We start from the raw sequence: 16,569 nt of genomic DNA, 5'->3' as shown, positions 1-16,569 counted from the left end.
TAATGATGGATCATGCAGCGTTTGGAAGAAAATTCCACTACAGCAGATGTTTATCCAACAATGCTGTTAATAAATTTAAGAAAATGATTCCACATTTATTTACATCTATGCCAAGTATAAACATAGTGGAGGGCAGCTGCTTCAATCCCACTCCCTACCAAATTGATCATATTGTTGACAGTGCTGTAACCTCACTGCGTGAAACGCTTGATTCTGTAGCCCCTCTGAAAAAGAAGTTAATGAATCAGAGAAGACTAGCCCCATGGTATAATTTACATATTCGTACCTTAAAGCAGGCATCACAAAAGCTAGAAAGGAAGTGGCGTTCCACAAACTTAGAGGAAATTCTTCTAGCCTGGAAAAACAGTCTACTAACATATAAAAAAGCTCTCCGTAAAGCCAGAACTGCATACTATTCATCACTAATAGAGGAAAATAAGAACAATCCCAGGTTTCTTTTCAGCACTGTAGCCAGGCTGACAAAAAGTCACAGCTCTGCTGAGCCCAGTGTTCCCTTAGCTCTCAGCAGTGATGAATTTATGAGTTTCTTTACAAATAAAATCACAACTATTAGAGATAAAATTCAGCAGATGCTTCCTATACCTGCAATAAATGAATCTTCTACTACAGTAGCTCTTGAATCATCTGTAGGACCTCAGTTATGTTTAGACTGCTTCTCTCCCATAGATCTCTCTGAATTTACATCAGTAGTTGCTTCATCGAAATCATCAACGTGTCTCTTAGACCCCATCCCGACTAGACTGCTTAAAGACACCCTGCCATTAATCAACTCATCCTTATTAGACTTGGTAAATTTATCTCTAGTATCAGGCTACGTACCACAGGCCTTTAAGACTGCAGTAATCAAACCTTTACTCAAAAAGCCTAGTCTTGATCAATGGAGTCTTGGCTAATTATAGACCAATATCCAACCTGCCATTTATTTCTAAAATCCTAGAAAAAGCTGTTGCTAAGCAGCTATCAGACCACTTACACAGGAATGAGCTATTTGAAGATTTTCAATCAGGATTTACAGCACACCATAGTCTCATCTCTTAGCCTCAGATAAGGGACTTGTTTCTATACTTGTCCTCCTAGACCTTAGCGCTGCATTCGACACCATTGACCACAACATCTTATTACAGAGACTGGAGCATGTGACTGGTATCAGAGGAACAGTGTTAAAATGGTTCCAATCCTATTTATCGGACAGAGTCCAGTTTGTTCATGTCCATGATGAACCTTCCACACGAACAAAAGTTAGTTATGGAGTTCCACAAGGTTCTGTGCTAGGACCGATTCTGTTCACCCTGTACATGCTTCCTTTAGGCTATGTCATTACAAAGCACTCTATTAATTACCACTGCTATGCAGATGACATTCAGATGTATCTATCTATTAAACCTGTTAACACAAACCAGTTAACCAGACTTCAAGCCTGTCTAACTGACATAAAGGCCTGGATGACCAGTAACTTTTTACTTTTAAACTCAGAGAAAACAGAAGTCATTGTATTTGGGCCAAAAAATCTCTGAAATAACTTTTCTAAAATTATAGCTACTCTACATGGCATAGCCCTGGCCTCCAGCACTACTGTAAAAAACCTTGGAGTTATTTTTAACCAGGACATGTCCTTTAACTCACACATAAAACAAATCTCTAGAACTGCATTCTTTCACCTGCGCAACATTTCCAAAATTAGGAACATCCTGTCTCAAAATGATGCAGAAAAACTAGTCCATGCATTTGTTACCTCAAGGCTTACTGTAACTCATTACTATCTGGATGTCCCAATATCTCCATAAAAAGCCTCCAGTTAATCCAGAATGCCGCAGCCAGAGTCCTGACCGGAACTAGCAAGAGCCTATATTGGCTTCTCTTCATTGGCTCCCTGTAAAATATAGAACAGCATTTAAAATCCTTCTTCTCACATACAAATCCCTTCATAATCAAGCTCCTTCATACCTTAAAGACCTCATAGTACCATATTATCCCAATAGACCACTTCGCTCTCAGAGTGCAGGTCTACTTGTGGTTCCCAGAGTTTCCAAAAGCAGATTGGGAGGCAGAGCCTTTAGTTATCAAGCTCCTCTCCTGTGGAACCAGCTCCCAGCCTGGGTTCAGGAGGCAGACACTCTCTGTACTTTTAAGGCTAGACTTAAAACCTTCCTCTTTGACAAATCATATAGTTAGGGCTGGCTTCAGGCAACGCTGAACCATCCCTTAGTTATGCTGCTATAGGCCTAGACTGCCCGAGGACCATCGGTGCACTGAGGTCCCCACTGAGGTTCCTCTCCTCCCACCTCACATGTATATTCCACCATTGAATGTCACTAACCTTGTGCTCTCTCTCTCCCCTAGTTTGTGCTCTCTCCCTCTCTCTCTGTTCTCTCTCTGTACCTTCTGCAGGTGTCCCTGGACCTGGAGCTGTATATCACTGATGTGCAGTTACTGGCCCCACCAACCTGCAGTGTCTATTTGTTGTTTATTGTTGCTGTTCTTTTCTCTCTCCTCTATCAACTCACCCCAACTGGTCGAGGCAGATGGCCGCCCAAACTGAGCCCGGTTCTGCTGGAGGTTTTTTCTTCCGTTAAAGGGAGTTTTTCCTCTCCACTGTCGCCAAATGCTGCTCATAAGGGATTTGTTGGGTTTTTAGTTTTAGTTTTTGTAAAGTGCCTTGAGATGATTTGTATTGTGATTTGGCGAAATACAAATAAAATTGAATTGAATTGAATATTTTTTCACCCCTTTCTCAAGAATGGTCCAACTGTCCCTGACAGGTATGTCGTCCTCCTCCTCTTACTGCTTTCATTTTGTCTCTCTCTCTCCTCTTCATCACCTCCCAGCCCTTCAAGTCTTGCGCACCAAAGCTCGCCAGCACTGGCGAGGCAGGACTGCACTGCTCTTTGGACAGCTGTTAATTTAATAGGCTTGGCGATGGTGAGATCGTATCAGTGGTGGTGGCAGGGAGAGGGATGACAATCTGGAAGAGCAATGAAAATGACGCAACGTGGGTGAAAGGCTTTTAAGTCTGGTGCAAAATCACCATTCGCTTCCCAGTCGATGACCACTCTGTCTGTTCGTCTCTGTGCTGTTATGACTGTAAGATGTCACTGTTTGTTCCATCTCTGCATTATTGTGTAGTTCTGGACTGTGCATTTGACACAGTGTTAACGTACAAGTGCACACCCTGCAGTTTCATTCAAGCCTCTGCTCCACAGCCTCAGCATCACCTTTGTGGTAACTCTTTAACAGATCCATGTTGGATCCACTGTAAAACATAGGCCACAGTACATAGAATAAGGGCAACGCACAAAAGGACAAATGCACTGTGGTCCACACACAAGTCAACAGGGAATGTGCGCAAGCTTTGCCAAACAACATGGTAATAAACTGGTCAATTTAACACAGAGCTAGGTTTCAAAATCTGAGAGAAAATATCTAAAATGATCTTCCACTCTTTCACACCGACACAGCAGCAAAAGCACTTTGAAGTTGTCTTTGGAAGAGCTCACTCCAGAAAAGGCAGAGAGATCCCCTCAACCTTTCAGTTTCACTGTGAAACTATCTGGGTCCTGGAAATGTTTGGCCAGAGTCCACAGTAAGCAGGTCATTATTTTCCTCTAAGTCACATGGTTTCAGGGAAACAGCTCTCACAGTCACAGATGGAAGGAGGGGTTTGTGAGGGGTAACTCCCACCAGCCTGGATCCATGGTATATAGGATAAGCCTTAGACGGACTCTGACAAGGCAGCCACAGCTACACTGACCGGCTAAGGAAACAGACGGTGAGTTTATTCAACAGCATTTGAGTGATTCTTTCACGCCTTAAAACTAAATATAATGTAGATTACACTGACTGCTTCAAACAGTCCTGAGCCAAATTTAGCTGCTCTGAAGTGGAGGCACATTTTAACAAAAAGAAACTGTTTGAGTAGTTCAGCAGGTAACATTAGCAACTGCTAAAGACAAAATGTCAGGATGCTTCTTCAGGGTGTTGTGTATTTGCATGTTAATGTATTGTTGCATTATTCCAATCAAATTTCTTATATGTTTCTATACAGATGAAGAGCAGTTAAGATGGAAGAAAACAGGGATAACAAAGCAGCTGGAGGGTCTGAAATCAAGCCTGTACAAGCTAAAAACAATGACAAAGGTATTTTAATTTGTCATGTGCTAATTACTTAAGAAATCTAGCATGACCGACTGATGTTAATCTTTTCATTTTCAGTGATCCCTGAGCTCACACTGGCGTTCGTTGGTGACACAAACTCTATAGAGATTGGATCAAAAAACATTTTACTTGACAATGATGAACAAACAAATGTGGAACAGTTTTCATCCAAACTGTATGATTTGTGTGGCCGCCACATCTCTGTCATTAACATGCTCGGTCCACAAAACATTGACCAATTCCCATTAAATCGGGGGATTCATGCCTTTCTCTTACTGATACCAAATGGGCTGCATCACAGCCATTACAGCTCAGTGCAGTGGTTAGAAAACACTTTTGGGAAAAGATCCCTTTCTTATGTGATGACAGTTTTGACTCATAAACCAGATGAAAACTGTGAAAATGCCTTGACAGAGCTGAGGTCCAACAGTAGTTTGGTTGAAAAAAGGCACCACACATGTACAAAAAGTGTGATGGATGAAAACGAGCTGATAGTTCTGTTGGAAAAACTCGACCTCATGGTCTCTGAAAACGATCTACCCTGCTACAGTAGACTGATGTTTGATGAAAACAAAGAGCAGAAAAAACTGCTGCAACACAAAACCAGTGAAGACCAAAGGATCAATTCCTCAGTGTTTCAGCAACATCAAACAGGTGAGATTTGACTATACCTGCCTGCTGTTTGTCTGATTAAATACATAAACTTATATCCTGCTGAATAAGGTGTGAAAGACTGAATGAAACACTAATGATCTATAATCAAAAGATGTGATCTTTCTTCAACTTCACCTAAATTGTCTGTATTGTATTTATTATTACTGATTGTGCCAGATCAACAAGAAGTTTGGGTCTGTTTGGATTCACTGACAAATGAGCTGTTTAGTTATTTCTATCTGAGAATACAGAAAGTCAGAAAATCTCTGATCAGACTTTACTGATTCCTTCTGACCAGCAGAGGGCGACGTTGTGTCTCTTTACATAGTCCAGAAAAACAAATGTTCTGAACACAGAATGCTTGATAGTCCGACATTGTTTTTGAAAACCCTGACTTTCTGCTCTTTGTTTTTCTTGCATTGTGCTGCAGTAGAAGAGATGGAGGTGAGTACACCTGAAATCAAGGTGAAGTTAACATTTTTCCATCTTCACTGATGATCATCATTATAAAACTGCATTGGTTTTCTAAAACAGTTCTGAGTTTGGTCTGGTTACATCTTCAGCTTTAAGTCTCCTCCTTCCATTTAAAGTGAAAGAAGTTAAAAAGAAAACACAAAACCTGACTAACATTACTGAATTGATGCACCATTGTTGTTATTGATGTACAGTGTCTAAACCCAAATGGTCCAACCAGGTCAACTAAAACTTATATAAATTCTCCTTTCTCTTAGTGTGATCCAGTCAATGACCCTGTTAGTGCTGAAGACTCAGAGGAGAACAGGACCAGCACAGGGCTAATGTCTGAACTCAAGACTCTACCAGCTGTAACCCATCAGGAAGGTAAAATTTAAATGACTGATTTCATTGAACAAAAATACAAAAGAGTCAGAATGACAAAAAAAGATCTATCAAAGTTATTTACAGTGAACATGAGAAAATTGTATTGATTCAATAACACACTGATCTGTCTCTTTGGCTCATTGTTACAGGTGGAAACAAGAGCAGGGTAAGAAATTCCAAATTCTTTCCACAACAAATGAAGAAATTAGAATGATGCTCTCCCATTGTACATGTTTCTACAGTTCGTGTTTATTTCCTTATTTCCAGCAGTCATTGGAGTTTCTGAAGAAATCAACAGGAAGAAACAAAATCAGAGAGAAACTGAAACTCTGCTCAGCAGACTTCACCTTCCACACAAACATCAGCACAAGTTGTCTCCAGGAGACTTTCTTAAAATAGGCCCCCCTGTCAAACAGGACCATGAGACAACTGAGAGAGATCTAGCTCATACTTTTGTTAAGAGGCTGATGATGTTAGACTACAGAGCCAGATATATTCCTGTAAGACAGGACACTTCACAGCCTGATCCAGTCTGTGACACTGTCAACACTGACGACAACGACCTAGATGCTCTTTTCAGCACCAGTGTAGACTCTGATCAGTCCAAACAGACTCACATCCATCCGATGGACGTTCAAATGGCAGCATTTCACTGCTCAGACAGCTTCCTTAAGCAGAAAATGATTACAAAACTATCACAGTGTCAGTACGCCTTACCTTTACTTGTTCCTGACCCAGTCACAGCAGATATCGAGTGTCCTCTGTGGACATTCAGACAAATAATTAAAACATGGAAGGGAACTCAACCCAAAGACAACACAACCACTGTCACCATGAAGAGTTTGCCCATCTACAAAGCTCAGACACCCATGGTGGCATTTTTCCGCCTGGGTTCATTATCGGTGTCTAAATCTCAGCTGATAAACACTTTGATCAACTCGCGTCACAGCACCTTCTTCCACAGAAACTGTCCAGGTGGCACCAAATCTCACCATCTGATGGATGGTGTTGTAGAGATTGCCTGGTACTGTCCTGCTGGAAAACCCAACGATGCCTTCACTGACTGCATCGCCTTCTGTAACCTTCATGGTGATGCTCTGTCCACTGAGAAACAGCGCCACATACTGACTGAACAATCTTCAGTCACTGTTGTTCTTGTTCCAACTTTGGATAAAAGTCAGAAAAGCACTTCGGTCATCACAGACCTGTACAAATCTCAGAAGCCTCTCATTATTCTCGTTGCTGATAGTGACTGTGGTGCAGTTCAGATGAAGGAGGGGAAATACAAAATGGGGGTAAAGGACCGAAACCAGTCAGATGTTTCTGAAGAACTGAAAAGAATCATTGGGAAGATTTTGTCTGGACCACATAAATCCTTCCAGCTTGAAACCATGACCAAGGTCTCTGGAGTCAGAGTGGATGAAGAAGACAAAGTCTGCCAAAAAGGGAAAAATGCTGCAATGGAAATCATGAATTTATTTCAGGGGATGGATGTTTCAAAGATCAAAGATAAATTCCTCCCCTGTCAAGGTGAACTGTGGCATGACTGGTGCAGAATAAACAAAGAACAGTATCGCCTCAGAGGAAACATCGAGAAGGAGAAATGTGCAAAGCAACAGCAACTGATGCAAATACGACAAAAACAATGCACTGTCTCCTGTGGTCAACTGATGAAGCTGTTCATTAAAAGCCTCTCATCATTCTCACCAACAGAAAAAGAGTATTTCCTGAAATGGACTCAGATCCTGATAGATGCTGTCTCAACAGACGATCTCTCTTCAATTCTTCAAAGCTATGATGAAAAGTGGTCAGAGGTCTTGGCTCTGAAGAGGAAACAGGACAAATCTGATCAGTTAACAAGCAAACAAGCAGAGCTTGAACAAATATCCAAAAAACTGCAGTCAGCGACTTTTGGCCTGGAGCACATCTTTAGAGAAGGCGTCCAAAGCAGTGGAAAGTCAACCATGCTGAATGCCATGTTTGGACTGCAGTTTGCAGTGAGCTCTGGTAGGTGCACCAAAGGTGCCTTCATGCAGCTGGTCAAACTGTCAGAGGAGATCCAGAAAGACTTCCAGTGTGACTACATCCTAGTGGTGGACACTGAAGGACTGCGCGCTCTTGAGCTGGCAGGTAACACCACTCTTCACCACGACAATGAACTGGCAACATTTGTTGTTGGTCTGGGAAACATGACACTGATCAACATCTTTGGAGAGAATCCAGCTGAGATGCAGGATGTTCTGCAGATTGTTGTTCAGGCTTTCATGCGGATGAAGAAAGTGAAACTTTCTCCAAGTTGTGTGTTTGTTCACCAGAATGTTACAGATGTTGCAGCTGCAGAGAAAAACATGGATGGAAGGAGACGCCTTCTAGAAAAACTGGACCAGATGGCCCAACTAGCAGCCAAAGAGGAGGTTTGTGATGCCAAGTGTTTCAGTGACATCATTGCATTTGATGTGCAAAAAGATGTGAAATACTTTGCCCAACTGTGGGAGGGAAGTCCACCAATGGCTCCTCCAAATCCAGATTATAGTGAGAAGGTCCAAGAGCTAAAGGCCACAATCCTCTGTAAAGCTTCCCAGTCAGCTGGAGTGACTCTCTCACAGTTTAAAGCCAAAATTCGGGACCTGTGGAATGCCCTGCTGAATGAATGCTTTGTTTTCAGCTTCAAAAACACACTGGAAATTGCAGTGTAGAGAAAACTTGAGGTCCTGGGACCTGAGGAGCCACATGTTGACCATTGAAAACCAGCTTTACCCCAGAATCGAAAATGGAAAACTTGACAAGGTTGAACTAAATGATCTTTTTAAAGAAACAAACGAAACCTACACAGAAATCAAAAAAGAGATGACAGTGTACTTTGAGGACAACAAAGACAAAGAAATGTTGGTTCAGTGGCGAGGCCGATTTGAAAACAAAATCAAGGAGTTTCATGAAGACCTGGTGAGTGAAGGGAAAAGAAAACTGGATGAAGTTCTCCAGCAGAAGATTGCTTGTAAAAAGGTAGAAGAAAAGAAAACAGAGTTTGAGAACAAGCTGCTGCAGAAGAGCAAAGAGCTCGCTCATCAGTTAAAGGACAAAGCCAAAGATGAAGAGGAACTTAAAAAACACTTTGACTCTGTTTGGAGTGTCTGGGTTCATGGACTAACTGCAGATACAAAACCTATTGCTGACATCAACTTGGTCAATGACCAGGTCGACATCCTTCTAGAGCTCGGATTTGAATGGGAACATATCAATGAATCTATAACAAGTGGCAAATATAAAAGTATAAGAAGACTTGGGGATTACAGTGATTATGTGTCCTTCACCAAACACAAAGACGACTGTGACAGTAGCCAACAATCAGATGACACCAAGAAGGAAAGCAGGCCAAAGATTTCAGCACAATTCAAAAATGTTTTTGGCAATATGTTTGTCTATTTAAAAAAACCATTTGTATATGGGTCAACACAACAAAACAAATTACATACATCAAGTAGTTTTTTGCAGCACGAAGACCAAGAGGCCATCAGATCCCTGATTGACCATGTTGAAAAACAGTCTCTTGATGTAATTAAGAACAAACCTGTAGCTACAAGAGGATACAGATCCACTTACTTACAAGAAGTGGCCAACAATGTGAAAGAAAAGGTGGCAGAATTTGAGTCAAAGTGGAAATATGCTCTGAAGAAGGAGTTTACAGTTGATCTTATACTGTATGTGTTTCACAGAGCTGAGCCTTGGCTTTCAGAGGCCCACAGGAAATACAAAGCAAACAAGGATGTTGTCATTTATGTGGAAAACAAGCAAACACAGAATTACAGCATTTTCAGAAGCTTCTGCAAAGGAACCTCATCAGCTGTTGTGCTTGGAGAACTGATCTGTGAAAAACTGAAGGTCTCTGCTGTTCAGGCTGTCTGCAACAAGACTGCCATTGATCTGGCTGGAGAGATGAAGTGCACTTTCCCAGCATTCAATGGGAACAGGCTGAACTTGGAGAAACATGTGTTGAAGTCACTGGCAGAGGAAGAGGACTTCAATGGTTTCATCAACTACATCCGACAACCAAAGAGCCAGGTAGAGACTTTTATACGAGCAGAAGTAAAGAAATACATCTTCACAGAGCACAAAGATAAAGCGCTGGATATACTCAGGAAAAATGTTGACGTCATCAATAAACTTGTGAGTCAGGCTTTATTCACTGCAACACACAGAGTCAAAACTCAGAAAGGAGACACGGACAGAGTCAAAACTCAGGGAGGAGACACGGACAGAGTCAAAACTCAGAGAGGAGACACGGACAGAGTCAAAAGTCAGGGAGGAGCCACGGACAGAGTCAAAAGTCAGGGAGGAGACACGGACAGAGTCAAAAGTCAGGGAGGAGCCACGGACAGAGTCAAAACTCAGAGAGGAGACACGGACAGAGTCAAAACTCAGAGAGGAGACACGGACAGAGTCAAAAGTCAGGGAGGAGACACGGACAGAGTCAAAACTCAGAGAGGAGACACGGACAGAGTCAAAAGTCAGGGAGGAGACACGGACAGAGTCAAAACTCAGAGAGGAGACACGGACAGAGTCAAAAGTCAGGGAGGAGACACGGACAGAGTCAAAAGTCAGGGAGGAGACACGGACAGAGTCAAAAGTCAGGGAGGAGACACGGACAGAGTCAAAAGTCAGGGAGGAGACACGGACAGAGTCAAAAGTCAGGGAGGAGACACGGACACAGTCAAAACTCAGAGAGGAGACACGGACAGAGTCAAAACTCAGAGAGGAGACACAAACAGGTGGATGGAGGAATTTTCCAGTTTGCTAAAAGATGATCTGACATTTGAGACCATTTGCTGTCAAAACTTCAGTGACATAGAAAATTTTGACTTTCTGAAAGAAGCGATTGAGAGACGCCTTGTATTTATCAGTCAAGAGATGAAGAACCTCTCAGTGGATAAGATCAATGAATCCAGGCAGAAGCCTGATCAGATCCTCATTGATCAGCTGTGTAAATGCTGCTGGGTGACTTGTCCTTTCTGTGCAGCTGTTTGTACCAACACGCTGGAAAATCATAGTCCTGATAAACACAATGTTCCTTTTCATCGCCCCTCTGGGATTAAAGGATGGCACTTCAAAGGCACAGTGGAGCTGGTCATTTATTTCTGCACGACAAATGTTGCAAGTGATGGAAGTTTCTACCCACATCATGATTCAGAAACCAGCATTCCTTTTAAACAATATCAAACTGCTGGGGAGGAATATTCTACGTGGCAAATTACTCCTGATGAGTCCAAGCTGAAATACTGGAAGTGGTTTGTGTGTCGATTTCAAACACAACTGGAAAACTACTATAAATTAAAATTTCAGGGCAGAGAACATGAATGTCTGGAACATGAATCTGAATCTTGTTGAGTTTCACAGAACACAAAAGAGTTATAAGATTAAAGAATTGAATTACATTTTTTTATTTTAGTTTTTTCTGTTAAATATAAAAAATCTCAATTTGTAGTCATTTTTAATGTTTTCTATTATTATTGTCTTTTTTTGTTAATGATTTAGATGAATTCTGTTTTATATTTCTCAGAGACTATGAGTATTCAGAGATTTTACACTTTACATTCTTTTGAAATTGGTTTTATTTTTTACATAATTAGACTATATAATAAGAGTATATTGATACTTATATCCATATGTTATCCATATTTACCAATGGAAATATCAGTCTTTGTCTTCTACTATAATAAACAAACACTTCACACAAGTTTAAAGACCTTCTGTCATTAACATGCATCATGTGAACATCAGATTTTTCTATTGACAAAAAAATATTTCATCAGTTTTAATTGGTATAAACACAAACACATTTACGTCAACAAAAGATTATTGATAAAAATTAACATTTGAACATTTTAGTCTATTTTTAACACAACCAAGAATAAGTCTTCGGATCAAACAGCATTCAACATCCATCCATCACCTACACTGGGGGTCTCCAGTTCTCGAGATCCACTGTCCAGCTTCTTTTCCAACTATCCCTGCCCTTGAAGTTTCTGATTGCCTGAAAAGACCTGATCCAGTTAATAGGTAGTGAGTAGGGTAGGGATAGTTGGAAAACAAGCAAATGGACCTCAAGGACTGGAGTTGGAGAACCCTGACCTATACCATTTATACTTCCACGATCAAGGAGGGCTTTAGCCAATCCCTGCTTACATTGGGTGGGAGGCTGGTTCCCCTCTGGACAGATCACCTGTCTATCACAGGGCTAACACAGACACTCACTCCTGTCTGATGCAATTCTGTTGTACCTTAAAGATCCAGAGGAGTTAGTTCTGGAAGTCCTTAAACAGTCTTCACAAACACCTGTGTATTTTGAAGAACCTGCTCAAGAAGATTTGTTTCTGTCTGTCATCCACCATAGATTTAAACAGTAGGTGCCACATTGGCCACCTCTGTCTGTTATAGCACTACGTCACCACGGCCGCCATGTTACCTTTGGCCAAGTTTAGCTTCCTGATGTATTCATGTGTATGAGAGCAGGACTATCATCAGATCATCATAATTCTGAATTTCCAGCTGTTTTCCAGCTGTTCGGTTTGTTTACCAAACCCAAAGATTTATTTATGCAGCAAGATGTTTGCTCATATTTCAATTTTGGATTTTTATTCCAAAACACTTTATTTCTATTATATTCAAACAAACTTGGTAGTTATTTAAGAGGATATAATCATTTATATTGTCTCAACATGTTTTTATAGTCTATAAAATTTTGGACAAAATGAATAACACTGTATATAATTATAATTAACACTAAAGTTAATTACCCGGCCTTTTTGGAGTCTCTCACGGGGGTGCTGAAAGGTGCTCCTACCGGGGACTCCATAGTTCTGTAGGGGGACTTCAACGCTCACGTGGGCAGCGACAATGAAACCTGGAGGGGCGTGATTGGGAGGAACGGCCTCCCCGATACGAACCCGAGTGGTGTTCTGTTGCTGGACTTCTGTGCTAGTCACAGTTTGTCCATAACGAACACCATGTTCAAGCATAAGGGTGTCCATCAGTGCACATGGCACCAGGACACCCTAGGCCGGAGGTCAATGATCGACTTTGTAGTCAGGTCGTCTGACCTTCGGCCATATGTCTTGGACACTCAGGTGAAGAGAGGGGCAGAGCTGTCAACTGATCACCACCTGGTGGTGAGTTGGATCCGCTGGCAGAGGAGGAAGCGGGACAGACTGGGCAGGCCCAAATGTACTGTGATGGTCTGTTTGGAATGTTTGGCCAAACCCACTGTCAGAAGTATCTTTAACTCACACCTCTGAGAGAGCTTCTACCAGATCTGGGGACATTGAGTCCGAATGGACCATTGTCGACACGACGGCTAGGAGCTGTGGCCGTAAGGTTTTGGGTGCCTGTCATGGCGGCAATCCCTGAACCTGGTGGTGGACACCGGAGGTAAGGGCCGTCAAGCTGAAGAAGAAGCTCTACCGAGCTTGGTTGGCTTGTGGGACTGCCGAAGCAGCTGACAGGTACCGCCGGGCCAACCGTGCTGCAGCCCAGGTGGTGACGGCAGCAAAAACTCGGGTATGGGAGGAGTTCGGTGAGGACATGGAGAAGGACTACCTGTTGGCCAGAGAGTGTGTTCCAACTACAGAGGGATCACACTCCTCAGCCTCCCGGGGAAGGTCTATGCCAGGGTGCTGGAGAGGAGGATCCGGCCGGTGGTTGAACCTCGAATCTTGAGGGTTCTCGAGGATTCATGGGAGTTTGCCCAACCAGTCCACATGTGTTTTGTGGATTTAGAGAAGGCATTCGACCGGGTCCCTCGCGCAGCCAGGGGCCAGAGGGAGTCCAGTTCGGGGACCACAGGATTTCATCACTGCTTTTTGCAGATGATGTTGTCCTGTTGGCTCCATCGAGCCAGGATCTCCAGCATGCGCTGGAGCGGTTTGCAACCAAGTGTGAAGCGGCTGGGATGAGAAGCACCTCCAAGTTCGAGGCAATGGTACTCAACCAGAAAAAGGTGGCTTGCCATCTCCAGGCCAGGGGAGAGATCCTGCCTCAGGTGGAGGAGTTTAAGTATCTTGGGGTCTTGTTCACGAGTGAGGGAAGGACTGAACGTAAGATTGACAGGCAGATTGGGGCATCGGCAGCAGTAATGCGGTCGGTGTACCGGTCCATTGTGGTGAAGAAGGAGCTGAGCCAGAAGGCGAAGCTCTCGATTTACTGGTCAATCTATGTTCCTACTCTCATCTATGGTCATGAGCTTTGGGTCATGACCAAAAGAACAAGATTGCGGATACAAGCGGCTGAAATGAGCTTCCTCCGCAGGGTGGCCGGGCACTCCATTAGAGATAGGGTGAGGAGCTCAGTCACCTGGGAGGAGCTCGGAGTAGAGCTGCTGCTCCTCGACATTGAGAGGAGTCAGTTGAGGTGGCTCGGGCATCTGTTTCGGATGCCTCCTGGGCACCTCCCAGGGGAGGTGTTCCGGGCATGTCCCACCGGGGACCCCGGGGAAGACCCAGGACACGCTGGAGGGACACCGGCGTGTTTTGACGCGGGGAGTGACGCGTCCTTTCTTCAAGAATGGACTAATAAAGCCGAAACAAACGTAAACTACTCCGTCAATTCTGATCGTATAGATCCTAGGTCACTAACAGGCGGACCGCGGTCCGGGTGCGGACCCAAAAGCTGCCCCATACGGACCCGTACCTACAGCCAAAAGAGAAGGTTATGATTTAAAACCTAACGGGCGCTTTTATTTCCACCGGCTTTTGTAGACTTTACGGTAATGGAAACGCACAGACCAATTGCATGCGAGTTGAGCCATCCCACGTGATACCACTCAGCCAATCAAGTCTGCGCATTCCAGGCGGTAAATATTACAACTCTACAGTGTAAACAGAGCTAGAGACAAGTTACACACGAAAAAACGGTTACAAAGAAAAAGAAAAAAGGCGATACATGTAGAAAACAAAGGGAGAGAAACAGGAGAGTGAGACAGAGAAAGGGAGAGAAAAATAAGGAACAAATGGCGCCCTCCAAAAAAAGAAAAGTGGACAGCGAAAATAGAGCATTTAATCGAGAATGGACAGACTCATTTCTGTTCATACTTTCCACTGGGAACACTAAACCAGTGTGTCTCATATGTTCACTTATTAAAAGTGTCATTGTGAAACGCCATTATGAGACAAAACATAAAGATTATGAATTCATTTGATTTGCCGGTCAGGTATTGATTACACGCAGATGTTGATAAAACTACTAGGCTACTTAAATACATATCACACTAACTAGTTAGACATTATGATCTTCCGAACCTTTGCTTCAAGAAATTTTCTCTAACTGGACCTCTTTAAATTTTAGTTGAATACCCCTGGTATAGATAAAAGAAGTATATCATTCAAATCTGTAAAGGGTCTAGTTTTAGTGGTATACCATCATAATAACAACAAAACGTTGTGCTTTTTTTAAATGAAGAAAGCCGACAGGGTGCGCTGTCTGTCTTTTCTGTCTCTGTCATTTCTCTTCACAGACATGTAAATAAAACAACCAGAATCTCAGCGAAAACTTGGCTCATAAAAATAAGAATTACAGTGGGTACGGAAAGTATTCAGACCCATTTAAATTTTTCACTCTTTGTGTCATTGCAGCCATAACTAACTTGGTTATTGTAATGACGTTACATCAAATTCATCCCGTCGGTAAAAGTAAAATACTGTAAGATAGTTTCTTACGTGTCAAACGTTTCCCCCGATGTTTGGTTCTGACTTTTCTTCTGCTAATTGTTCAACTGAGCGTTAACTCGGTATTATCGCGGTAACTCGTTATTATCGCGGTAACTTCATTATTATCGCGTTAACTCGGTATTATCGTGATAACTATGGCAGTCCTTATTCTAGCAGTCCGAGTTTTTACTGTTACTTAAAGTTTGGGGACTCACAAGAGACAGACACTCAAAAATAAACAGAGGGCGAATATCCTGGTCGAAAACCAACGGACACTATTTCCCATAATGCAACAAAAACATGTTTCTTCAGAATTTTTAGTCACCTACATTTTCACTTCTTTTTAAGTCCACACCTCCAGTTGAACATTTGAAGTCTCCAGCCCAAGCTGAGATAACTCGGGTTTTCTTGTTGACTTTTTAAATCTCAATGTAGAGCTGGAGAGAACATCCATCCATCCATTTTATATTCCCGCTTTTTCCTGAAAGCCAGGGTCACGGGGATCTGCTGGAGGCTATCTCAGCTCCTGGAGAGAACATTTTAATTCAATTCAATTTATCTGTATATCGGCAAACCACAATACAAATCATCTGAAGGCACTTTACAAAAACTAAAAACCCAACAAATCCCTTATGAGCAGCACTTGGCAACAGTGGAGAGGAAAAACTCCCTTTAACGGAAGAAAAAAACCCTGTTCTGCCCTCTGTTTGAGTGCATTTATAAGTGCTAAAAACTTTTCAATTCTTTTATGCATAGAGTTTTGTGTATTGCAGTGCCCCCTTCTGGTCAGTCAGCAGCAGCAGTTTTAGAGCTGGAAATCCCCTCAGAGTTACTGACACAGGGTAGAGAACAAATTGTCTGCTGCTAATTTTCTTTATTACGTTGTTGCCTTGGACATTATTTGTCTGTAAGTATTTATTTTATCACCTTTTTAAACACTGCAAACGTAATGTAGTTGCTGCATTGTTATTTTGCTTCAAATTAGAGATAACATATAGTTAATTGGGCATTATTATGGATAATTGTGGTGATTGCTGTTGTGACTCATCATATTCTTATTTGAAACTTTAAATTGTGCCTGTAAGATGTATATTACTGTATTTTATTCTTATTGTTATTTGTGTACAGTTTCACAGAAAGTGAGAAATAAGTGAGAGAAAAGAGAAAAGGAAAGTGAGCCTTCATTAAACTTCCAAGAAAAGTTACG

The 16,569-nt window shown here is 42.3% G+C and overlaps 1 protein-coding gene across 1 annotated transcript; it reads left to right on the top strand.

Moving 5' to 3' along the window:
• The first annotated feature begins 3,720 nt into the window (after positions 1–3,720).
• LOC113141077 (interferon-induced very large GTPase 1-like) lies at positions 3,721–11,064 on the top strand. The gene is given in 10 exon segments (XM_026325295.1): positions 3,721–3,787; positions 4,064–4,155; positions 4,231–4,827; positions 5,258–5,292; positions 5,559–5,667; positions 5,817–5,833; positions 5,935–5,940; positions 5,943–8,377; positions 8,379–9,864; positions 10,387–11,064. Coding segments are annotated over 9 exon segments (5,424 nt in total). The 5' UTR covers positions 3,721–3,787; positions 4,064–4,079; the 3' UTR covers positions 11,050–11,064.
• Positions 11,065–16,569: the final 5,505 nt, after the last annotated feature.

Source organism: Mastacembelus armatus, chromosome 8, assembly GCF_900324485.2.
Source record: "Mastacembelus armatus chromosome 8, fMasArm1.2, whole genome shotgun sequence".
NCBI lineage: Eukaryota > Metazoa > Chordata > Actinopteri > Synbranchiformes > Mastacembelidae > Mastacembelus > Mastacembelus armatus.
This window is presented reverse-complemented; position numbering and strand designations above follow the sequence as displayed.